The sequence below is a fragment of the Carcharodon carcharias genome, chromosome 5 (genome assembly GCF_017639515.1).
Source record: "Carcharodon carcharias isolate sCarCar2 chromosome 5, sCarCar2.pri, whole genome shotgun sequence".
Taxonomy (NCBI): Eukaryota; Metazoa; Chordata; class Chondrichthyes; order Lamniformes; family Lamnidae; genus Carcharodon; species Carcharodon carcharias.
In genome coordinates this window covers 181,082,856-181,108,472 of record NC_054471.1, presented here as the reverse complement: position 1 = coordinate 181,108,472, position 25,617 = coordinate 181,082,856, and the positions used below count along the sequence as shown (strand labels likewise).

The 25,617-nt window shown below is 39.5% G+C and overlaps 1 protein-coding gene across 3 annotated transcripts in view; it reads left to right on the top strand.

The window, feature by feature from the left end:
* The window catches only part of fkbp1b (FKBP prolyl isomerase 1B), a 38,155-nt gene extending 13,336 nt beyond the window's left edge, over positions 1 to 24,819 (top strand). Inside the window, exons 3-5 of one of the 3 annotated variants that reach the window (XM_041187732.1) lie at positions 17,052 to 17,164; positions 17,832 to 17,990; positions 24,415 to 24,819. In XM_041187732.1, the coding sequence (XP_041043666.1) occupies positions 17,052 to 17,164; positions 17,832 to 17,960 (242 nt within the window). In that variant the 3' untranslated portion in view covers positions 17,961 to 17,990; positions 24,415 to 24,819. Of the gene's footprint in view, positions 1 to 17,051; positions 17,165 to 17,831; positions 17,991 to 19,392; positions 19,882 to 20,178; positions 22,115 to 24,414 lie in introns of those variants that run through there. The other 2 variants (XM_041187733.1, XM_041187731.1) reach the window with 2 other exon arrangements.
* Positions 24,820 to 25,617: the final 798 nt, after the last annotated feature.

The following is a 25,617-nucleotide window of genomic DNA, read 5'->3' as shown; positions in this document are numbered from 1 at the left end:
ATTGCTTCAGTATCTGAGGAGTCATGAATGGTGCTGAACATTGTGCAATCATCAATGAACATCCTCACTTCTGACTTTTGATGGAAGGAAGGTCATTGATGAAGCAACTGAATGGTTGGGCCAAGGACACCAGCCTGAGGAACTCTTGCAGTGATGTCCTGGAGTTGAGTTGACTGACCTCCAACAACCTCAACTGTCTTCCTTTGTGCTAGGTATGACTCCAACCAGTGGCTCCAGTTTACTAAGGCTCTTTAATGCCACTCTCGGTCAAATGCGGCCTTGATGTCAAGGACACTCTCACCTCACCTTGGGAGTTCAGCTCTTTTGTCCATGTTTGAATGAGGTCAGGAGCTGAGTGGCCCTGTTGGGATCCAAACTGAGCATCAGTGAGCAGGTTATTGCTAAGCAATTGCAGCTTGATAGCACTGTTGATGACCTCTTCCATCATTTTAATGATGATCGAGAGTAGACAGATGGGGCGGTAATTGGCTGGGTTGGATTTGTCCTGCTTTTTGTGTACAGGACGTTCCTGGGCAATTTTCCATATAGCTGTGTAGATGCTGGTGTTGTAACTGTACTGGAACAGCTTGGCTAGGGGCACAGCAAGTTCTGGAGCACAAGTCTTTAGTACTATTGCTGGAATATTGTCAGGGCCCATAGCCTTTGCAGTATTCAGTGCCTTCAGCCGTTTCTTGATATCACATGGAGTGAATCGAATTGGCTGAAGACTGGCATATTTGATGCTGGGGACCTCCAGAGGAGGCCGAGATGGATCATACACTCGGCACTTCTGGCTGAAGATTGTAGCAAATGCTTCAGCCTTATCTTTTGCACTGATGTGCTGGGCTCCCCCATCATTGAGGATGGGGATATTTGTGGAACCACCTCCCCCCAGTGAGTTGTTTAATTGTCCACCACCATTCACAACTGGATGTGGCAGAACTACAGAGCTTAGTTCTGATCCATAGGTTGTGAGTTCACTTTGTTCAATGCAAGTAGAAGGAATGACAATAGGTTAAAAAGTGGGAATGTGGAATATATATTAAATAATGATGCTTGAGGTAAAGGCAGAAATAGATCTGAGGAGTTTGGTGGATAGATCTGTTTTAATAATGCAAAAAGTAAATAAAAAATTTGGGGGTAACTAACTATCCCTTTAGAATAAATGCTGAAGTTGTATCTGACCTTGGTGAGACTGTATCTGGAGGACTTTGTTTATTTTTGGTTTCTTTCTCCAGTCAATCATTCTATATCAGTCTTGGGATAGAGTTCGGAAGATGCCTGGGAGGCTGTTTCCATAAGCTATGAGGAAAGCTTGTTTCCTGGAGGACTCTGCTCCATGTAGAAGATGAGGATTGGCATAGACTCTCGTGAGGTCTGAAAGAATTATAAAGAAATTTCAACTTTAGATCCAAAATTATTGTTCAGTCAGGGCCAGGATTCAAGGGCTAGGCAACACTGCCCTAAGAAGATCAAAAGCAAATTTATTTTATATTTAGTAAGAGGGTGATAGAATCGTGGAGCGAATTACCAGTCTGGGTGATGGAACATAATCGTGGGAATTCTTAAAAATTGATGGGTTGGTTTCCTGCTAGGCTTTGCAAGGTTATTAGTTCCATAATTATGATAAGGAAACAAAGCTTGGAATAGGTTAAGTGGACTTCGCCTGCTCAAAACATTATTGTTTATATACATGCATATACTGGATAGATTCATTGAATGATATAGCACAGAAGGAAGCTGATTTGTGCATGTGTCAGCTCTTTGAAAGAGCTATACTATTAGTCTCTCTCCCCATAGCTTTGAATATGTATTTACCCAATTCCCTTTTGAGAATCATTATTGATTCTGCTTCTACCACTCTTTCAGGCTCATAACTCGCTGTGGAAAAATAAACTCTTCCTATCCTGCCTTGGGTTCTTTTGTATAATGGAGGGCTTTGTATTAGTTCTTTTTACATGCTTAGAATATTTTGTTTTGTATAACCTATATTGAAATGTTTAAATACTGCTGATTAACTGGATTGAGGTACAAATACAATAAAGCAAAGTAATAGTTTTTACAAAGGGAGCTTATAGAACGTCTGATACAAGCGTTCAATTTCTTGGCAAAACAAAATATTCTATCAGAGTAAAGGTCCTGTATTTTAGTAACGTTTCCTATCTCTGGTCAAAAAAAAAAATTATGGACTAAAGAGTGCAAAAGTATAATGTGTTTTATTTTATATGGTGTCCTGCGTACACATACCACAGTAAAGCTAAAGCAGGAAAAGATCATGGAAGACATTTACTTTTGTCATTTATATGGCTTGATGAATGACATGCGACCACCCTTTTCCATGCATTGTATATAATTCCTGCCTTTAGGCACTTATAGCTCCTCAGTTATTTTCCCCTTCCAGTTCACAGAAGTATCTTTGTAGAGACAGACTAAAAGGTTAAATTTAAAAAAAAAATTGCCAGTTGAATCTGCTAGACCCAACTTATCTTTCAAACTAAAAGTTGTTCTCCACAGCTGACTTACTGGCATCCATTAATTAGAACATAAAACTGCTTTTCTGGCCCTAGGACACTAACATCAGGTGACTTGCAACTGAATAAATACCTGATTCAGAATTGGATTGAAGCTGCTTTCACCCCTCGCCGCACCCCCATCCCCAGTGCTAGGCATGGTGGATAATTGAGAATATGCTATTAGTCATTTTTTTGCCTGCTTGGAATATGTTGTTGAGTTTTTCCATATTGTTTTGAATGTAAATATTATCAGATCAGGTTGTGGCACAAGTGTGATATGACAAATTTAATGTTATAAATGAGTCTATGGAACATTGGGCACAAACATTTATTGCTTAGTAAACTAAATGTGTTTATCAATATTAAACTGCCTCCTACGGGATAAGGACTGTTTGGAATCGGTCATTGCTAGGTCTCCCACGGTCAATCTCCTGAGTGGTTGTACAGAGATAAGCTGAGTTCAGGTGGGGTGGCATTCTTCTGTGATAGAGTTAACACACATTGAATGTGAGTTAATGTAGTAATTTGGTAAGTTAATATTAATGGATTTTTGACCCTGCTCTGAAAGTCCCATTGTAATCTGGTTTGATGCACCTTAAAACTGGGCCAATGGCTTGTGGAGCACCAATATAAAGTACTTGTGCAAATCTGCTCATGCTTGCTTTCCAGCTCATATCAGTTCAAAACACCATCTGTAAATGTGATTAACATAAAGTCGGGGAGCGAGCCAGTTACAGGTAGAGTGTGGAGCAGTGTTTTTAACTGTTGTGAGGAGGAAGTTGACTGTTTCAGTCCATAGCAGTATGGTTCTATCAACAAGTTTTGCTATGTTAGACGTGTTGAGCTGGGAAAGGAGAGGCGCAGCCTGAGGGGAAGCTCAGGAAAGTACAAGGCTATAGTTGGAGGACTACCAGGATCTACTATTACTCAAGATAGAATGCCTACACTGCAGCCAGCATGTTCACATGCAGGCAGCAGATTTACCTCAATCTTACTGAGAAGGTTACATCTCTCCGAAAACATTTATAACGATGCCATCTTCTGAAAGCTGACCTGCAGTGATGGAGCTGTTAACTGTAGCGGTGAAAATAAAGCACTCAACATTATTGCCAAGGCAACAACAGGTACAGTTATTTTACGACAAATGCAAACACTGCAGATGCTGGGAACCTGAAATAAAAGCAGAAAATGCTGCAAAAACTCAGCGGAAATAGAGATTGGATCTGAAAGGTCATTGATCTGAAATGTTATCTCTGTTTCTCTCTCCACAGATGCTGTCAGACCTGTTGAGTATTTTCTGCGTTTCCTATTTTATTTCAGTTAGTTTTGCTGCTGCTTAACCAGGACTATTGATTCCTGCTTTCAACTCTGTTTAAAAGCAAATACTTGAATTTATTTGATGCCTTTCATGACCTCGGGGTGTCCCAAAGGGCTTTACAACCAGTTAAGTACTTTTTGAAATGCAGTCATCTATTGTAATGTAGATGTATAGCTATAATGGGGATACAGAAGGAATAGGGAAGGCAAATATGTGTTTTTTAAAAAAATGTGGTATTCCCAGAGTTCACAGCAGAATCTACTCAACTCCCTCTGTATTCAACAAAAGAATAACACACCTCAAAGTAAACGTTCAGGTAATCTGCGCGCACTGTCAAATAATCCTGCATGTCAATTCATTATTTCCAGGGAATCCCCATAACACCTAAATCCCAAGAAAATCACGGGCTTCCTATTTATTCCAAGGTGAGGATATGTTTACTGCAGGTAATGTGGGTTACCTTTTTTTCATTCATTCATGGGATATGGGCATCGCTGGCTGGGCCAGCATTTATTGCCGATCCTTAGTTGCCCTTGAGAAGGTGGTGGTGAGCTGCCTTCTTGAACCGCTGCAGTCCATGTGGTGTAGGTATACCCACAGTGCTGTTAGGAAGGGAGTTCCAGGATTTTGACCCAGTGGCAGTGAAGGAACAGCGATATATTTCCAAGTCAGGGTGGTGAGTGACTTGGAGGGGAACTTCTAGGTGGTGGTGGTGCCATCTATCTGATGCCCTTGTCCTTCTAGATGGTAGTGGTCATGGGTTTGAAAGCCTTGGTGAGTTCCTGCAGTGCATCTTGTAGATGGTATACACTGCTGCTATTGTGCGTCGGTGATGGAGGGAATGATTGTTAGTGGATGTGGTGCCAATCAAGGGGATTGCTTTGTTCTGGATGTTGTCAAGCATCTTCAGTGTTGTGGGAGCTGCACTCATCCAGGCAAGTGGGGAGTATTCCATCACACTCCTGACTTGTGCCTTGTAGATGGTGGACAGGCTTTGGGGAGTCAGAAGGTGGGTTACTCATTGCACTATTCTTAGCCTCTGACCTGCTCTTGTAGCCACAGCATTTATATGATTAGTCCTGTTGAGTTTCTTGTCAATGATAACCCCCAGGATGTTGATAGTGGGGGATTCAGTGAGGTAATGCCATTGAACATCAAGGGGCGATGGTTGGATTCTCTCTTGTTGGAGATGGTCATTGCCTGAAACATTTCTGGTGCGAATGTTACTTGCCACTTGTCAACCCAAACCTGGATATTGTCTGGGTCTTGCTGCACATGGACATGGACTGCTTCAGTATCTGAGGAGTCATGAATAGTGCTGAACATTGTGCAATCATCAGCGAACTTCCCCACTTCTAACCTTATGATGGAAGGAAGATCATTGATGAAGCAGCTGAACATGGTTGAGCTGAGGACATTACCCTGAGAAACTCCTGCAGTGATGTCCTGGAGCTGAGATGACTGACCTTCAACAACCACAACCATCTTCCTTTGTGCTAGGTATGACTCCATCCAGTGGAGAGTTTTCCCCCCGATTCCCATTGACTCCAGTTTTGCTAAGGCTCCTTGATGTCACACTCGGTCAAATGCTGCCTTGATGTCAAGGGCAGTCACTCTCTCCTCACCTCGGGAGTTCCGCTGTTTTGTTCATGTTTGAACCAAGGCTGTAATGAGGTCAGGTGCTGAGTGGCTCTGGTGGAACCCAAATTGCTGCCAGTGAAGTTATTGCTAAGCAGGTGCCACATTGATAGCACTGTTGAATGACCCCTTCCATTACTTTACTGATGATCAAGAGTAGACTGATGGGGTGGTAATTGGCCAGGTTGGATTTTGCTTGCTTTTTGTGTACAGGACATACATGGGCAATTTTCCACAAAGCCGGCTAGATGCCGGTTTTGTAACTGTACTGCAACAGCTTGGCTAGGGGCGTGGCAAGTTCTGGAGCACAAGTCTTCAGTACTATTGCTGGAATATTGTCAGGGCCCAAAGCCTTTGCATTATCCAGTGCCTTCAGTCATTTCTTCATATCATATGGAGTGAATCGAATTGGTTAAAGACTAGTATCTGTGATGTTGGGGACTTCCAGAGGAGGCTGAGGTGGATCATCTACTCGGCATGTCTGGCTGAAGATTTTTGCGAATGCTTCAGCCTTTTGCACTGCTGTGCTGGGCTCTTCCATCATTGAGGATGGGGAGATTTATCGATCCTCCTCCTCCAGTGAGTTGGTTAATTGTCTACCACCATTCACGACTGGATGTGGCAGGACTGCAGAGCTTTGATCTGATCTGTTGGTTGTGGGATCACTTAGCCCTGTCTATCACTTGCTGCTTATGCTGTTTGGCATGCAAGCAGTCCCGTGGAATAGCTTCATCAGGTTGACAACACTCTTAAGTAGGCATGGAGGTGCTCCTGGCAAGCCCTCCTGCACACTTCATTGAAACAGGGTTGATCCCCTGGCTTGATGGTAATGGTGGAGTGGGGCATATGCTGGGCCATGAGGTTACAGATTGTGTTCGATTACAATTCTGCTGCTGCTGATGACCCACAGCACCTCATGGATGCCCAGTCTACAGTTGCTATATCTGTTCGAAATCTATCACATTTAACATGGTGGTAGTACTACACAACACGATGGAGGGTATCCTCAATGTGAAGCCTGGACTTCGTCTCCACAACAACTGTGCAGTGGTCACTCCTACCAAAACTGTCATGGACAGATGCATCTGTGGCAGATAGGTTGGTAAGGGTGAGGTCAAGTATGTTTTTCCCTCTTGTTGGTTCCCTCACCTCCATCCGCAGACCCAGTCTAGCGCTATGTCCTTTAGGACTCGGCCAGCTTGGTCAGTGGTGGTGCTAACGAGCCACTCTTGGTGGTGGATATTGAAGTCCCCCACCCAGAGTACATTCTGCATCCTTGCCACCCTCTGCTTCCTCCAAGTGGTGTTCAACATGAAGGAGCACTGATTCATCAGCTGAGGGAGGGCAGCACTTGCTAAGCAGCAGGAGGTTTCCTTGCCTATGTTTGACTTGATGCCATGAGACTTCATGGGGTCTGGAGTCAATGCTGAGGACTCCCAGGGCAACTCCTTCCTGACTGTATACTACTGTGCCGCCACCTCTGCTGAGTCTGTCCTGCCGGTGGAACAGGACATACGCAGGGATGATGAGGTGGAGTCTGGGACATTATCTGTACTGTGTGATTCCATGAGGATGACTATGTCAGACTCTTGGTTGTCTTGTCTGTGAGACAGCTCTCCCAATTTTGGCACTAGCCCCCAGATGTTAGTAAGGAGGACTTTGCAGGGTCGACAGGGCTGAGATTGCCGTTGTCGTTTCTGGTGCCTAGGTCAATGCCGGGTGGTCCGTCTGGTTTCATTCCTTTTTTGTGACTTTGTAGCGGTTTGATACAACTGAGTGGCTTGCTAGGCCATTTTAAAGTCAACCACATTGGTGTTGGTCTGGAGTCACTTGTAGGCCAGACCAGGTAAGTATGACAGATTTCCTTCCCTCAAGGACATTAGTGAACCCGATGGGTTTTTACAACAATCGACAATGGTTTCACGGTAATTCCAGATTTTTATTCAATTCAAATTCTACCATTTGCCATGGCGGGATTGGATCCCGGCTCCCCAGAGCATTACCCTAGGTCTCTGGATTACTTGTCCAGTGACAATACCACTACATCATCGCCTCCCCTAAATACTGCTCAAAATGTGGCTCGTTGCGCTGAGAGATGAACGGTTACAGAGCTGTCACTTTTTTTTTAAAAGTAGTCTTGATTCATTAAGTTATACCTGAGGAATTTTTTGTTCCATAAGGCTCACTTTTGTTTCATTTGATGAAAAATTAACCAAAGTATATTTATTACTGCTGTTTGTGTGAAAGGGATTAGGTTATCAGAAAGCTGAATTATACGTGACATTCTAGTGTGTTACATGCTTCCAGGAATCATTTGAAGATGTCTGTCCTTATGGTTACTGCTTCTTGTTTGCTATTCCATAATGTACTATAAGAGTGTGCGGGAGAATTCCATTCACCTGTCTCTTTGATGTTTGTTTTTCTTTAAACCTGTTGTATGGCACTTTTGGGGAAAACTGTTTAATGGAAGTCTGTTCAGACTGCACCAATAAACAAATTCAATTTTCCAATACAGATTTTAAAAAAGAATTAAGGATGTGGCCCTAAAGATTGGACATGTGCATGGTGTGGAGAAGGACAGCTGTCATCTCCAGGACCAGTGCAACTCACCATTGCAGATAGTGGGATATACTTCTGTGTGGTCGTCTGTTGTTCCTAGCTTCACTGAAGATACTTCGCCTAACCAGTGTGTGGGTACTTATCTGTTGTAGCGCATAACCTTGCCATATCTTCAAAAGCAAATGAGTGAAAAGAGAGAAAAAGAACAGTGGAGGAAATATTGACTGTTTATTTGACATTTTAAGCTGCTGCCCATAATATCAGTGTATGCTAAACATACAATCTGCTTATACTTTACTGGATATTTTGTACAATGTGTAATAGTAAATCAGCAACACCCTTCATGCAGTTTACTATAGAAATGTGGGAAGGGCAAATAGCAGCGGTATTGAGAGAAAGAAACCTTGGCTTTGAATAACATTTATTTTATCACTATCGAAGATGTGTTTTCGTTCATTGATAGAAAAACAGTAAAGTACCAAAATTAAATTGGCTGGCATTTCAACTACAGCTGAAATTACCATTGGAAAAAAATCAATATAAATAGTAAAGTCTTGTGTTTAATCCTGTCACAGTTTTGCTTTGTTATGCTACTGAGCTAATGGTTCAGTTTCCTTTTAATTTTAATGGTGCTGATTCAGTTCTCCAAGCTGAACTTCTCAGCTCACACTTGCCCATCTTTAGCTCCCACAAGTCGCTCGGTAACTTTCCCCAGCCTTCCTGTTTCTGTATGTGGAATATGAGGACATGTTGACGGTTGGAGATGTAGGTTACCTGCTCAAAATGTGGCTCATTACACTGGGGAGAATGATGATTCTGTACAGGATGCAAGCCAGTCACTTTTTAAAAAAATAATTATCATCTTGGTTCATCAGGCTGTAACTGAGAAAATTTTTATTTCACAAGGTTCCCCTTTGTTTCAATGTTTCCAGCCCCATTTGCTTTTTTAAAATGGGGCAGCGGTGAAATTAATCAGTGTCTCAAACAGTTGGGAGAGTAAGCTAAAGACACCTTTTTTTTAAGGGCACTCTTTCCCCCAAACTATTGGAGGCTGCCTACCCTACGCCAGCAGACAATGCACCCCTACCAGTGCCTCCAGAACCCTTCCCCCAGTCTTTGCAAATCTTAGCATCTCTCTCATCTTTGGTATATTTGTCTTGATATCAATAGGATCCTTATTCCACTGTAATTGCATTTCACAGACAGCTCTCTCATCACTAACAGAGCAAAAACACTGCTTTGCAACACTCTCTGGAGGTCCCAAGCATCACAGATACCAGTCTTCAGCCAATTCGATTCACTCCACGTGATATCAAGAAATGGCTGAAGACACTGGATACTGAAAGGGCTAAGGGCCCTGACAATATTAGGGCAATAATACCGAAGACTTGTGCTCCAGAATTAGCTGTGCACTTAGCCAAGTTGTTCTAGTACAGTTACAACACTAGCATCTAGCCAGCACTGTGGAAAACTGCCCAGGTATGTCCTGTCCACAAAAAGCAGGACAAGCCCACCCCAGACAAATACCACACCATCAGTCTCCTCTCGATCATCAGCAAAGTGATGGAAGGGGTCATTGACAGTGCTGTCAAGTGGTACTTACGCAGACGCTCAGTTTGGGTTCTGCCAGGTCCGCTCAGCTCCTGACCTCATGATAGCCTTAGTCTAAACATGGACAAAAGAGCTGAACTCAAAGGCTGCATTTGACAGTGTGATATCAAGGAGCCCTAGCAAATCTGGAGTCAATGGAATCGGGGCAAAACTGTCCACTGGTTGGAGGTCATAACTAGCACAAAGGAAGAAGGTTGTAGTTGTTGGAGGTCAGTCATCCCAGTCCCAGGACATCACTGCAGAAATTCCTCAGGGTAGTGTCCTAGACCCTACCATCTTCATCAATGACCTTCTCTCCATCATAAGGTCAGAACGGGGATGTTTGCTGATGTTTTTACGATGTTCACCATTATTGATTCCTCAGATACTGAAGCAGTCTATTCCATATGCAGCAAGACCTGGACAAAACTCAGGTTTGAGCTGGCAAGTGGCAAGCAATATTCATGCCACACATGTGCCAGGCAGTGACCATCGGTAACAAAAGAAAATCCAACCATCTCCCCTTGGAGGTGGCATTACCATTGCTGAATCCCCCATTGTCAACATCCTGGGGGTTACCATTTACCAGAAACTGAACTGGAACAACCATATAAATATTGTGGCTGTAAGAGCAGGTCGGACGCTGGGAATTCTGTGGTGAGTAACTCACCTCCAGGGTAATACTCTGGGAACTGGGATTTGAATCCCGTCAGGGCAGATGGTGGATTTTGAATTCAATAAAAATCTGGAATTAAAAGTCTAATGATGACCATGAAACTGATTGTGGTAAAACCCATCTGGTTCACTACTGTCCTTTAGGGAAGGAAATCTGGCCATCCTTACCTGGTCTGGCCTACATGTGACTCCAGACCCACAGCAATGTGGTTGACTCTTAAATGCCCTCTGAACAAGGGCAATTAGGGTTGGGCAATAAATGCTGGCCTAGCCAGCGACGCCCACATTCCATGAATTAATAAAACAAAAAACTCCCCAAAGCCTGCCCACCATCTACAAGGCACAAGTCAGCAGTGTGATGGAATACTCCCCACTTGCCTGGATGAGTGCAGCTCCATCAATACTAAAGAAGTTCAACACCATCCAGAACAAAGCTGCCCGCTTGATTGGCACCCCATCCACCACCTCCAACATCCACTCCCTCCACCACTCACAAACAGTAGCAGCAGTGTGTACCATCTAGAGGATAAACTGCAGAAACTCAAAGGCTCCTTCGACAGCACCTTCCAATCCCACAGCAGATGCACGGGAACACCACCAGCTGGAAGTTCTCCACCAAGCCACACACCATACTGACTTGGAAATATACCGTCGTTCCTTCACTGTCGCTGGGTGAAGATCCTGGAACTCCCTTCCTAACAGCGCTGTGGGTGTACCTACACCACATGGACTGCACCAGTCAACCGCTCAAGGCAGCTGACAACCCCTTCTCAAGGGCAATTAAAAATGCTGGCCTAGCAGTGATGCCCACGTCCCATGAAAGAATTTTTTTTTAAAAACTCTGTTACCCTACTTCAAAGCACCCGTAGACCAGAAATGCCCTCCCCACTGCCTCCTCACATGCATTTCCCCTTAACCACTCCCCAGAACTCTCAAATCCTCAGGCTGCTCAAAATATGGAACTCTCTCCTCCAGTTTCCTGACTCCTCAATTCTCCCACATGCAGGAACCTGCCATGCCTCAGTGCTAGCACGATGCAGGCACTCCAATACCTGAGTCTACAAACCTATTCCCAAGCTTGAACACCTTGCACCAATTTTAAAAAGCTTTCGCAAGCTGTGCAGTGGCACCTAAACCTGGGACTTGCCTCGTGCCTCCTCCTCCACCTCACTTCCAGTGCTGTTAACCCCCATTACACTCGCCCACCAGCGCTACTCCAGACCACAAATTAGTCAGAAAACTTGTACGTTGTTGTCGCCTTCCTCTTAATCCTTCAAAAAAAAAGTAAGCGATAAAATTAATAAATAACTAAAACAACATATAATCGAAGCTACTGGTTTGCATTTTTCACGTAAGAAATTTGACACATAACATCAATAAAAATCCAATTTTATAAAATGAAATTTGATTCGGTTAATCACTAAGTCACTTGAAGCATTCTACATTCGGAGACATAACAACCCTGATATAAAACATGCTATCCTCTGCCGAACTGTGAGCAGCACCAAGAGAGATCTGGAAAGGGGGCCTGATAGGATGGAATCATTTCTGCTGTAATTTTAATCAGCTGATTAAAATTACAGATTTAAGAGTAACTAAAATGATCTCTGTATACATTTGATTTGAGTGCAAAAGTTTTACAAGATTTTTACTTGTTTTATTTTCCTTTCTGGAATGGAAGCTCTTCCAGGTTAGAATACTGATTCATGCTATCTACTTTGATCAAGAACTGTCTATTCCATATCCAGGATTCTCTGGTTTGTGTAATGTAAAAGAAATTAATACCCCTCTCTCCAACGGGTTGTTAATTTTATTGGAGGTGCCATCTTAAAGAGCTGGTATCATAAGAGAATAAACCTTACAGGAAGGACATAATGGAGAGAGAGCACAGAGGAGGTTTACAAGAATGTTGCCAGGCCTTGAAAATTGTAGCTGTGAGGATGAGATTGGATAGGCTGGGATTGTTTTCCTTAGAACAGAGGAGGCTAAGGGGTGACCTAGTTGAGGTGTACAAAATTGAGGGGCCTAGATAGGGTAGACAGGAAAGACTTGTATCCCCTAGCTGAAGGGTCAATTGTCAGGGGTTATAGATTTAAGGTGATTGGTGAAAGGATTAGAGGTGACATGAGGAAAATCTTGTTCACCCAGAGGGTGGTGGGTGTCTGGAATTCACTAGCCAAGTTGGTGGTTGAAGCTGAAAAGCTCAACTCATTTAAAACATACCTGTTTCTGCATCTGAAGTGCTGTAATCTGCAAGGCTACAGACTAGGTGCTGGAAAGTGGGTTTAAAATTCTCCTTTTTGCCGGCGCAGACACGATGGGCTGAATGGCCTCTTTCTGCATCGTAACTTTTCTATGGTTCCAAGATTTGCTTTAGTTAATTGGCACTGATAGCTCTAAGATCATTTTGAGTTGCTGACATATATATATATATATATATATATATATATATATATATATATGTATATAGCCTCACACAGATGTTGTGGAGTTTAACTTTTCCCATCATTCAATGCAAAGGCTTTCTGCAGAAACATTTCTCAATAATAATTTTAATCCCAAGTGATTTAATCCCATGTTTTCAACAATGTAAAGGAAGTTCTTCAAACACATTCAGGATGGTGTTTGAAACAATATTTCTTGAATAAACACACTTTCACCTTCCTTTTTGTACTTACTGTATCTAGAATTCATTTTTAAATGAAAATGCTTGTGCAGATTGAGATGAAAAATACTGTTTACAGATGCATCTCTGTATATATGTACCAGGCGCGCAGATCCTTCAGGCAACCTTTTTTTTTTCAGGGAAAGAAATGACATTGTTTGGTATAAAATTCTAGTAAAGTGGGATCGGCTAGTTTTAAATAAGAGAAATTTTGAAATGTAAGGAAAAGTAATTATCCTTCAGTGGAACTACAGGAATTGTTCTTTCCATTCTCTTGGCCATAACCCATATAATTTATTCATATTTTTTCCCTGAAATGCAAAAATTGACAAGTGCGTATTGCTGACAGTTTGCATCAGGCTTCTGCTGAAGAAGAGAAAAACAGGTGAAGATAGCTGTTATTAGCTCGGAAAATAAATGTCATGCAATTCAGCTGTGACATGCCTAAAAGTAAAATAAATACATTTTACTAAAATATTTGAAAAGGCGTTGGGGAAATGTTTATTCCTGTGTCAACAAAACCAATATCACTGCAGCAGTATAGGCTTGCTGCAGGTGGTCATGCCATAAGAGTTATTTCATCCATTTTTTTTTTTACTATGCTTGTAGAATCATAACATGGTTACAGCACAGGAGGAGGTCATTTGGTCTGTCATATCCACGACAGCTCTCTGTAAAAGCAACTCAGCTGTCCCACTTCCCAGTCTTTTCACCTTAGCCCTGCAGATTTTTCTCAGATCATAACCAATTCTCTTTTGAAGGCCTTGATTGAATCTGCCTCCACCACACACTCAAGCTGTCCAATCCAGATGCTAACCCATTGCTATCGGAGGGGGGTAATAATTTTTCCTCATGTCACTGTTGCTTCTTTTGCCAACCGCCTTAAATCTGTCCCTTCTGGTTCTCGATCCTTCCACCAACGGTAACAGTTACTCCCTATTTGTGGCCAGACCCTTCATGATTTTGAACACCTCTGTCAAATTTCCTCTTATTTTCTTTCCTCCAAGGAGAACGGCCCCAGCTTCTCCAACCTAACCATGCAACTGAAGCTCCTAATTCCTGGAACCATCCTGATAAATCTTTTCTGCATCCTCTCTAATGGCTTCACATCCCTCCTATTCGTATCTGTGGAAATAAATCCACAAAATGGCTGCTTCATTCTTTGTGATGTAGTTTCAAAATCTAAAGTGGCAGAAGCGGCCCCCAGAATGCTGTACTTAAGGGGAGGAATTTTACAGCAGTGTCGGTGGGGGCAGGGCTGGAAAATTCCACCTCATGTCGGTGCTAGAAATTCACCACATGAAGGGGTCTCAGTTGTGGCTAGCTCATGGTGGCAACACCAATTCTCATAATGGAGGTGGTTGTGTGGTGGTAACGTCACTGGACTAGTAATCCAGAGGCTGAGCCTAATGCTCTAGGGACATGGATTCCAATCCCACCACAGCAGCTTGTGGAATTTAAATTCAATTAATAAATCTGGAATATAAAACTACTCTCAGTAATGGTGACCATGACAACTATCATCATGTGTTGTAAAAACTGATCTGGTTCACTCATGTCTTTCAGGGAAGGAAATCTGCCACCCTTAGCTGGTCTGGCTTATATATGACTCCAGACTCTCAGCAATGTGGTTGACTCTTAACTGCCCTCAGTTCAAGGGCAATAATTACTGGCCTTGCCAGTGATGCCCACATCCCATGAAATAATTTAAAAAAAAATAAATGAATTGAAAAATATAGTTGTGTTTGTGACCTCTTGCCCAGCAGTGAAGTTGTGCATGTTGTATTGCAGAGTTCTTGTGTTTTAAAGAATTTTTTAAATTAAGTATAAACCTTTTTCGGGTTTTTTCAGAACATTGGCAAATTGGGAATATCATTTCAACAATAAAGTTTTTGTCTAACCTGAAGAAGATTGGAGGAATATTTTAGACATGTAACACAATGTCTATCAACATACTTCCCTAGTTACACAGACCTAAGTGTAATTAATTTATTACTGTTCGAATACACTATTAAACTAATGGTTTTAGGCTATAAATATTTTGCTTTGCAGAAGATATTTTGTCATTTTTTTTCCTGAGTATTACCATTTAAATGAAACGTGTTAAGTAATTTAATATAATTGTCAATAGATTAAGTCTATTAATTAAGTGACAGTTCCAATTACTAATTACGAATTAATTTCTTATTGGTAGATAATGCATTTTTATTGTATTGATGCAGTCTATGAAACGTATTGTGCTTACCTGATGATCCCAGTAACTTGCAGCATAAAATGAATAGTTATAGAGAATGCCTTCAAAAGATTTTTTTCCCCAAAGCATATATAGAGTGCACTGTCAAAGTAATGTTTTTAAAATACAGGATTCATGGTGACATTTATTTTCTGTGAATTTATGGAGCCACTATATTGCTTTGAATGGCATCCAAGGCACTCTGTCAAACAACCAAAGGCAAAACTATGACCTGATTTTATAGTGAGCTCTGCAGAAATAGGTCAGCATTTTGCAGATCCTCAGTGATGTATTTTTGCATTATGCTTGAGAAATTAGTTGATTAACATGCTAAATTTATTACTTATGCATACGTTCTTATTATAATTTGGGTTTGAAAGATTATTTTTGGCACACAAGTGATGAAAGTGCTGAATGATGATACAAAAACAATTGTCTGGCAGAATGTTATTACAGTTGAGATTTGTTTGTGACTGTAGTTGGTGCTCTGTTCCGGTGACGTTTCAGTGATCTGTAATTATATTCTGTGTATATAGAACTGATCAATTATCTTCCCTATGGGTGTTGGGGGTGGGGAGTGTGAAATAAATTATATTTTCATGAGATGTGCTTTGAAAATATCACTAATGACGAGCCTACATTTTTGGACAATTACACTTTAAAAAAAAATGTAGATGCTCATTGGGTTTTATTTCAGTGGTGTTGTCATCCTAAATATACATTGTATAGGAATGAGCCTATTCTATATTAATAAAAGTTTTAACAATTGTACTGTGCTTAGCTATCGTCAATTTGTAGAAATTTTATAATTTGACTTTGTCTATTTGTAAAAATCAGCATTAGAGCTGCTATTATACAGTGGGATATTAAATAAATTTATCTTTTGTCTAAAACTGCTGTGTCAGCTATTCTGGTGAGACCATTAACCTGGTTAAAATAATTGGGTTAATGTTTTCATTAAAATTGTGGTGATTAGCAGTTGTATTTTGACATAACCACAATTAGATTTAATTGAAGTAAAATTGAGTCAAAAATGAGAATGCCAAATCAATCTTTCTATGCTAATTACTGTCAAGTCAACCAGGGTTAGCATTTAGCTATGTTTTAAATGTTCTTTGTGTCTTTGACTGCATCCATGATTAATAATTGTTCCAAACATTCATAACCTTTTTGAGTGAACTTTTTTTCTAATTTGTTTTACTTTTTAAGTTTATGTCCTACTTGGCTAACCCACCTTAAAACAATAGATAAAAGCAAAAAACTGCAGAAGCTGGAAATCCAAAACAAAAATAAAAATACCTGGAAAAACTCAGCAGGTCTGGCAGCATCTGCGGAGAGGGATACAGTTAACATTTCCAGTCCGTATGACTCTTTAACAGAACGATAGTCTGGCTACACCTTATCTGCAGCACTTGTTTGCACATTATAGCAAATAAAAGGCCTTCCTTGAATGGCACACAAGCTTGATTCTATTCAAATTCTTGTACAAATGTTATTTCAAAATTATTTTGGGGGTGAAAGCTTTGAACCAGAAATATAGGATAATGGTTTTGTGCATAAATTTATCAAAAAAGAAAATCATCTGATCCTGGGAGATCCAAAGTTGTTTGATGGTGTATTTAGAGGTAATTCTTTTATTTTATACCATCACTCCATTCAGACGTTTGGGGATTCAACTTGCTTGTGTAAAGCTAGCACATTACAAAGAAATACCATTTTTCCAAAAGTATTTTGGCTTCAGCAATTGTACAGCATTTTATAATGTCTAAGTTGTATTTTTATTTTGAGTTAAGTTCAAGACATTGTCTTTTTGTTTTTCTGTCTATCATTGCTTCAAAGAGGATTTTATGGTATTTGCAGGAATGCTGCAGAATGGAAAGAAGTTTGATTCTTCCAGAGACAGAAACAAGCCTTTCAAGTTCAAGATTGGCAAACAGGAAGTAATTAAAGGCTGGGAAGAAGGCGTAGCACAGGTATTTATTGCATGGTTGTATAGTTAAAGATATATATTTCACCAAATACTTTTAAAAGGCACATTTGTACTATGTTAAATTAGCTGCAGCTTATAGCTTTAACCTACCTCTCTATGCAGTATAATAAATTAAGTAAAATCAAATGAATGAAAAAGAATTAATTATGGAGTTTGTGTGATAAGAGTCCAACTTCACATGGCATCAATGTACATAATCATATGATTATGTACCTTGTTAGCACATTAAATAATATCCTTAAACATAGGCATCCAATATAAAGGAGCAGTGAGCCCAAGTGTGAAGCTTTGATAAAAGTGTTCGTTGCTTATAATGACTGTAGACAGAAGATTCACTAATCAAAGATGCTTTCTGTGAGTGGCCAGCTCAGTTAAAAGAATAATCTAATCTAGTATCTTCAAAGAGGATGATGAAATGGTAGATGCAGTTTTCTGTGTAGCAACAGAGCGTTGACAGTACAGAATAATGAACTGAAAAATTAAATGTCGAGCTGTTCAATGCAATGGCAGAATCAATGTTTTCTATTGTGTGAAAATATGTTACTATATTTTAGCATTAATATAAACAAGTAGAAGGAAAACTTTTTAAAAATAAATGGAAACTAATTAATCCAATTGTAACCAAAAAGTGAATTGTTTTCCAATAACAGATGAGTTTGGGGCAAAGGGCAAAACTGACCTGTACCCCTGACATGGCATATGGTGCAACAGGCCATCCCGGAGTCATCCCAGCCAATGCCACCCTTATCTTTGACGTAGAGCTGCTGAAGTTGGAATGATGAAGTCCTTAATTGATATTTGGTTGCAAGGTACAGAAGCTTGCTTCAGATCTCTACAATTTTTTGTTGAAAAATGTTGTCTTTGAAAGATTTCATCCGAAACTTTTAAGGAGTTAAACCTCAATCCATGCATCAGAATACTTTAATACTGTACATGTACTGAGGCAAGAGCTTGGTAAGAGCATAGGATCACTGTTACAAAGCATACATTTAGGACGAGCGCCAGGAAGCATTTAAACAGAGACCGATCAATAGGTGCAATGACTTGCTCGGAAGAGTGCTAGAGGTCAAGATATTGGATTAATTTAAACTGCGGTTAGATTCTGTAATGGGAAAGCAATAGGATTGGTACTTTGGGAGGAAGAGCTCAAGTGGGCTGAAGAGTCAACTTTATCTGAACCTAGCCTGTGAACTAAGGTAATTTTGATGTTGGAATTAATTTTGTGACCTTCAACATTACCATTAGAGCTATTGGTGGATCCAAGATGCTTAAGGCTTCCTATTTTCCTTTGCTCCCTATCTTGAGTAACAACTACAAGGGATAGAATACGTCTCATATTCTACAATCAATTCTATGATAAATGCATTATTACACTGCTGAATTTCTACAAAAAATTAGTGCATCATTAGAACATTTGAAAGAGGATCTTGCCTAAGAATAAACTTGAATTGTAGTAATACAGAACCAGTGCCCACAAAGCTTTACTATAAGTATAAAAATGTACAGTTTTTGCACAATGATACATACCTATTGGCTTGGTTAAAATATGTCATTACAAATTCGTTCTTGCCCTTTAGGCAACCAATTGTTAAAATAAATGAGTAAAGCAGCAATGAATTCATACTTTGCTCTATTTCTTATCAATTTCCCAATAAATTCAATACACGTTGACTGTTGACCATTGTGAGCATATTTGATGAGGCTAAAAATACACACGCAAGCCTCAAACTAATGAGGAATTTAATACTAGTCTGTAGTTCATCTCTTTAATCTGTTGTCTTAATTAATAGCTACATCACTTCCCCTGTCCACTTTCATTGTACATCATAGTGAGATGATAGTCATTACTGGCCTATTCTCCCATGCAATCATGGATGTTTGGCTTCATTAGCAAACGAGAACATTTGACATATTTCATTGGGAATTCAGAGTTTACAGAAAAAGCTTTTTTTTAAAAATTACAAGTTCTGACTAATGGGCACATGAGCTCCCTGATTTTTCAACTGGAAGTGCATAGGCACAAGATAGCATGCTTTATTGACCACTCGATCTTGGTTGTTCATTTAACCAGTTGTTTACCAGTAAGATTGCGGTTGTTATACTTTGAGTAATAAATTGGTATCCTGATGCTAAAAAACTTGTAAAAAATAAAATGAACAAGAGTTCATTGACATGTAATTAAATTGTAATTTTATTTTTCTCTTTTTAAAGGGATGACATAGGGAGTCCTGGGTTTCAATACAGTGGAATAGATCTTCAGTGGCTCTCAGAAGCCAGTTAGAAGACCTTTTGTGATATTGATTTAAAAAATACAATCCTACCTAGCTACCTACATCCTGTTTATTTTGCTCTTGATACTTGGAATTGTTAGTTTTGACTACCAGTGTTGTTAATTAGTAGATCCTGTGCTCATGGGATTCATATTTCATTCTTTTTAATTTCTGCTCTGTTTTGATTGCATGCAATATTTAATAAATTTAAATAATTTCTCAGATCATTTGATAAAGTTGACCTGACTGGGGTCCTAATTTTTAAATAGCAAAGACCTTAAAGGCATACAAAGAGTTTATGGAATTAAAATAAATGAGCATTCAGAAGAACCTACAGGACCTGTATTTGCCAGTCTTACACTGAAGCAAGAACTGATGTAAAACTTAATTGCTTGTTGAAATAAAAAAAAGTTCACATTTAAAAAAAAAATAGTCCCAGCTAATTGTATGGTTTTCTCTTTTTATCTGTTGGGACAATTATCATTATTATTGCTTTTAATCTCAAATTCTGGCAAAACTCCATGAGTCGTAGGCTTTGTGATGCGCAAACACCTCAGAACAAAACAGAAATATGTAGCATTTTAAACTGATTTTACAAAGAATTGAGTAGTTTCACTAATCACGTATACAGCTATCAACCAGATATTGGTAAGTTTAAATGTGAGAAGACCATGCTACACAGAATCTCGTGCTTCAGTCAAATTGTGTGTTGTGTGTTCTCATTTAGGCTGTTGACTGGAATGCCATGTGATAGTGATGTATCACACAATGACGAGTCTGAAATGCAGACAAATGACTTGCTCTACTTCGTATCAGCAAATTTTATAGTATGATCTGCTCTCCTTGCATCTTATCTCTGGAAACCAGAGCAATGGGTAGCCTCAACCATTTCACTTTCCTGACCTAAGGGAATTGCATGGAAACAAATAACACAGCGAAAGGTGGAGAGGGATACGAGAAGTGGAGGAACAAATGTATATTTAATATTTGCTTCACTTTGCAGTTTTTCATTTTTTAGATGTTAATACAGATGAGCAATAACATTTCAAAGCATGGAAATGATGAAAATGATTAGCAATTTCAGCAGTTTGGTGTTTGCAAAGTATGTTTTAGGTGATAATGAACAAATTTGTCATTCAAAACATAATTATATACATGTATCAAATGACATCCACAAACTTTTGAAGAGCATATTCACTCAAAATGTTTGATGACAGAGCAGCATAATAAAATACTTCTTTTAAAAAAAGAACTATTTTAACTTCGAATCATTGACTTTGGATGTTAACACGTGGGCAAATAAAACTTAATGGAAATTTCCATTGTGATAAAAGCAGGACTTCAGTCTCGTCAAATAAGGAAAAAAACTTGCATTTAATTAGCAGCTTATCATATCCTCAGGAAATCCCAAAGTCCTTCACAGCCTAATTACAGTCACTGTTGCAATGAAAGCAAATGTAGCAGCAAAGTTGCACATAGCAAAATCTCAAATACTACAAATTAATCTGTCTTTGGTAATGTTCGTCAGGAAGCCCTCCCTGCTCTTTGGGATTTGTCTTCAACATATGTCAAAACATAGACACGTTTAACATCACATTCAAAAGGCAGCACTGATAATGCGGTACTTACCAGCACTGCACTGGAATGTCACCTTCAGTTATATGCCCAACTATTGGAGTTTGGGTTGAGGCCACAACGCTCTAACTGAGACAAAAGTACTATCATCTGAGCCAAACAGACACTTTGATCAGTTGGTAGCACTTTTCTTATGACACTTAAGGATTTTTATTGTTTCGAATGGCTTTATGTAAACTAGATAAATGTGATTTTATAACTGGTTCTAGCTAGCTTGAGTTGAAACAGAGCCCCATTTCCTCTGTCAGGGGAATAGAAAATGCAGAAAACTGAACTGACATCCCTATCTGGACTTCAAGAAAGATTCTGTGAATTGAGTTGAATTTGCTACGGTTTGTTTTAACAAGCCATGTTGATTGCCTTCTGGCCGTGTGACAGATTAGAAACTTGAACCTCTATGCTAATCAAATTAGGCACTGTCACAGCATTACATAACGTTAGGAGCTGGAACAGGCCATTTGGGCCTTTGAGCCTGTTCAGCCATTCACAAACTCCATGGTGGTTGATCTTTTTCAACTCCATCTTCCTGCACTATCTACATATCCTTTAATTCCCTTAGTACCCAAAAATCTTTCAACCACTGTCTTGTATAGACTCGATGACTGAGTATTCTCAGCTCTCTGGGGTAAAGAATTCTTAAGATTTACATTGAACAGGTCTCACATATCTATTAATGAGTGACTATGTTCCTATCAATAATTCTATGTATTAACTTGATTGGAAATCCGTTATTCATAAGCTCCCGGAGTGGAAAAAATGCTGGAGATTTATCTTGTTTCTATTGTTAATTTGAGCCAATGGACTACTGGGCTCTTGTTGACAGTTTTTATAATCATCACATAATAAAGGTGTTTAACTGTTATACCCATAAAACTATATAAGAAATACATTCTTTTAAAGGTTTAGTAATCCTTTATGGATTGATTTTATCTTTGTTTCCTAAACATAGTGTGCTATCAGCAACTTATGTATCTTATTGCTTCAGTATATCATCTAAAATAAAATCTGAATATTAGTTTTAGCCTGAATGTAGTGCTCAAACAGTGTGATATATACCACTTTTCAGAGTGACAGAAGCACCTGGTGAACATTCTTTGTGGTTTCTGGTGAGGTATCTAATTGTTAAAGGATAATTGTTAGTTCTGTGGTTTGCTATCTCACTTCTGGCATATAGAAGGGCACATGTTCTTTTTCATAGGACAATCTGCCTCTGGTCTAAGTTTTTCAACTGTACATTAAGCCACTATCTATCAACATTACGTACCAATTTGCTAATGTTTAATTCTTTACTCTAATGCTTAATCATTTAATTTCCAAATAAGAATGGTTTATTAATGACATTTGGCTTAATGTGTAGCTGTTACTACATAAATTCCTAAAGTATTATAATTAAATACTTTTCCATAACACTGCTAATGTAAAAGGAGTTTCCTTTGAAGGGAGTGACATGTCAAGTAGGAAGTGAATTAATCTGGCAGTTAGAGAAGTGACCGGTCAGGAAACCAGAAATAAAGATTAGAAATAAACCTATTCATTGTTGTAAAATCATGGGGCAAATGTTCCTGTTTCTATGTCTGAGTATAATTACTTGAATGCAGCACACAACGAAAAACCTGGTGAGGTGGATCTCAAGTTAGGCATATTCCTTTTAAATGAATAGATGGAAATGTGGATATTTTCATTTTAGCTGTGCAATTGGTGGAAGTATTAAAATAATATTCTGGTGAAGCTTGAGTTCAATTTTCATGTAGAGGTAACGTTCAGTGGTGATGGTCAGTTCAGGCATTAGGTTATGTTTGGGGAGTATTTACAGCTGTTTTCAAAGTCTGATTTGGTTAGTGTATCTTTTGTGCATGTGACATTAAAACAGCAGTTGCAATCACTTTTGTGGAATGAGGAAAGAGTAGCAGATTAGATTAATATTTTACAGTGCAACTAAGGTTATAGCCACGCTGAGTTGAGTTAAGACTCATTTTGAGCATGCCTTAATGAACAGTAATGAAGTCAGTATAATGGAGACTAATCTATTGCACTTGTTGATTTTCTGTGACACTAATCAGGAGGATTCTAGGGTTTAAAGCACAGCTATAATATTTAGCCTTGCGTCTTTAACGCAACAACTAAGGTACACTACAGGGAAGCTTTCTAAATAGATTGTGAGATCAATTGAAGGCTAATTATTGTCGAAAGTGTCTCTGGATTGACCACGGTATCCTTTCTTCCCTGGTTATCTAAAACTTTCAAAAACACAACAGGAAATAATTTGCTCTTTTTGTCTTTTATTTAAGATTGTTTAGTTGTGATTTATTGATATTTTATATGAAGTGAGACATGTTCTCAAACTTCAAAAAAACTTTGTAACTAATGTATGTTGTGTGTTTACATGTATTTTTTGTATGTGTATTTGATATTCAGCACAAACTTTGTTTAATCACACTGCCATCATGCCTTAGTTTATATCTTCTTTTAAATATATAGCTGACTGGATCAAATTTCATTTTCATAAAACATCAACTCCAACTAGGGATTATGTAAATTAAAGCAAGGAAAATGAGAGCAAAAATACCAATGAGAAACAACTAGGAAGCATAAAATAGTTGACTTTTTTTTAAAAAAAACATGTTCCTAGAGACTAGCACATTCCATCACTCCATTGTTTTAAAAATAGAGCCGGGTCGCTTCAGTGTAAAATCAAGCAGCAGTTTTTTCCCCACACAAACAAGATAGCAGTGACCTGAAACTCACTCACTCTCTCTCTCTCTCTCTCTCTCTCTCTACCCCCCTCTCCCCCCCACCCCTCCCGGCTACCCCCAACCCCTTGCCAGCCACCGCCTGCCAACTTGCCCTCCTACCCGCCCCCCAACACACCAAAATGTCTGTGGATTGTGGGCCACATGAAATTTTCAAGAGTAAGATCAATAGATTTTATTACTGAGGGAGAATATCCAAGGGATATGGAACAAAAGCAGGCAAATTGAGTGGATGTACAGATTAGCCCCACACTAATTAAATGGTGGCACAGGCTTTTGAGGGATTTAAAGTCTAGTTGTGTTCCTCATCCCATGTGGTATAATTTTTCTTCAGACGAAAAGTTACTGCTAAAAGTAACACTCAAACCTATAAGACATCCAATTCTAAAGTAAAATGGTTATTCTTGCTCCAGAATTTTCTGTATGTCCCTGTAAAAAAAACAAACAAACTAGAAGACATTTCCTCAGAGTGACCCACTATGCGGGGAGCCCAAGGCTGAACTTGGAGTCCTTAACTCGAACTTGGATTATTGTCCTGATATTTTCTAACCTCTTCCTTTTCTTCTGCAAATGTTTAGGTTGCTTGAAGTTCATTGCAATCACGCCAAGATTCTCCCCTCTTCGTTTTGGCTTCGGAATGAAGGAGATCTCCATTCTGAGCCGAATAAAGTATTTAAATATTGGAGGTGGGGGTGGGGTTGGAGGGAAGATGGTGCTGGGGAGACATTTTGTCACAGAACAGGATTTCTTATGATTGGCTAGTCTTGTCATTAGCGCCAGCCAAGAATTGTTTATAAGCCTTGATCTCTTGCTCCATCCCCTGTCCATTAATGTACTCCAGTGAGTGAACTACTTTTATTGATGGTTTATTTTCTTTTGAACAGAAAACAATCTATTTTTGGACAACATCTAAGAAAATTGATGTTAAATTAATAATCTTTTGTGAAATTTGTTTAAATAAATACAATGCTGTTTCAATACTATTCCAGAGACACATTTCTTCCACTTATCCAGTCGTTTTCCTCATTCCCAATTGGGAATGTAACTTGTGTTTGCTTTTCACTCTTGTGTAAATCTGGGTTTAGGTGCTGGCCTCTGGTGCTGTGCATTTTTACTAAACCTTATCAGCAACTGAATACATTGTCACTTTGTCCTCATGTTCTGCAACTTCCATTTCTTATTTCTTGTGCCATTTTAATTGGGAAGCAGAACTGTGGGGCCACATAGTCCTGATACAACTCTGGAGAGGATCAAGGGCAGCTTGGGTCAGATTGAATTTGATCAGATTGTGAAAGTACTGTTCCCTACTTCAAGCGATTGCTACCTTAAATTTGCACCCATTATAAAAGCTTCTTGCCTGCCCAAGTGCATACTGATCTATTTACTCACTCATGTAACCCAAGTATTTCCTAGCTGCCCATTCCAAGGATTCCCTGAGTTCACTTATCCCCTCAGCCTGGTTGGTTCTTTGCCCATGGGTCCAGCTAGCCCAAATGCTACCTGGCTTGCCTCACTTTAGTTTCTTCCTCAATCACTAAATCACAAAAAGGTAGATCTAAAGTAGAAAAAGAGAGAGACTTAGACTTGGCAGTGCATGTATCCTTAGTGGGGCACAAAAGGATGACCGATTCTTTGGTGGGAATTGACTAAAAATATTTGAGAATCATTGAACTGGATTTCTTTTTGTAGTCTTGGGTGAATATGTTATGAATGAGCCAGGATTGAAAAGAGCTTTAAAATATAAAAATCAGAACAATTTACTCTGTGATCTCAAGATTTTG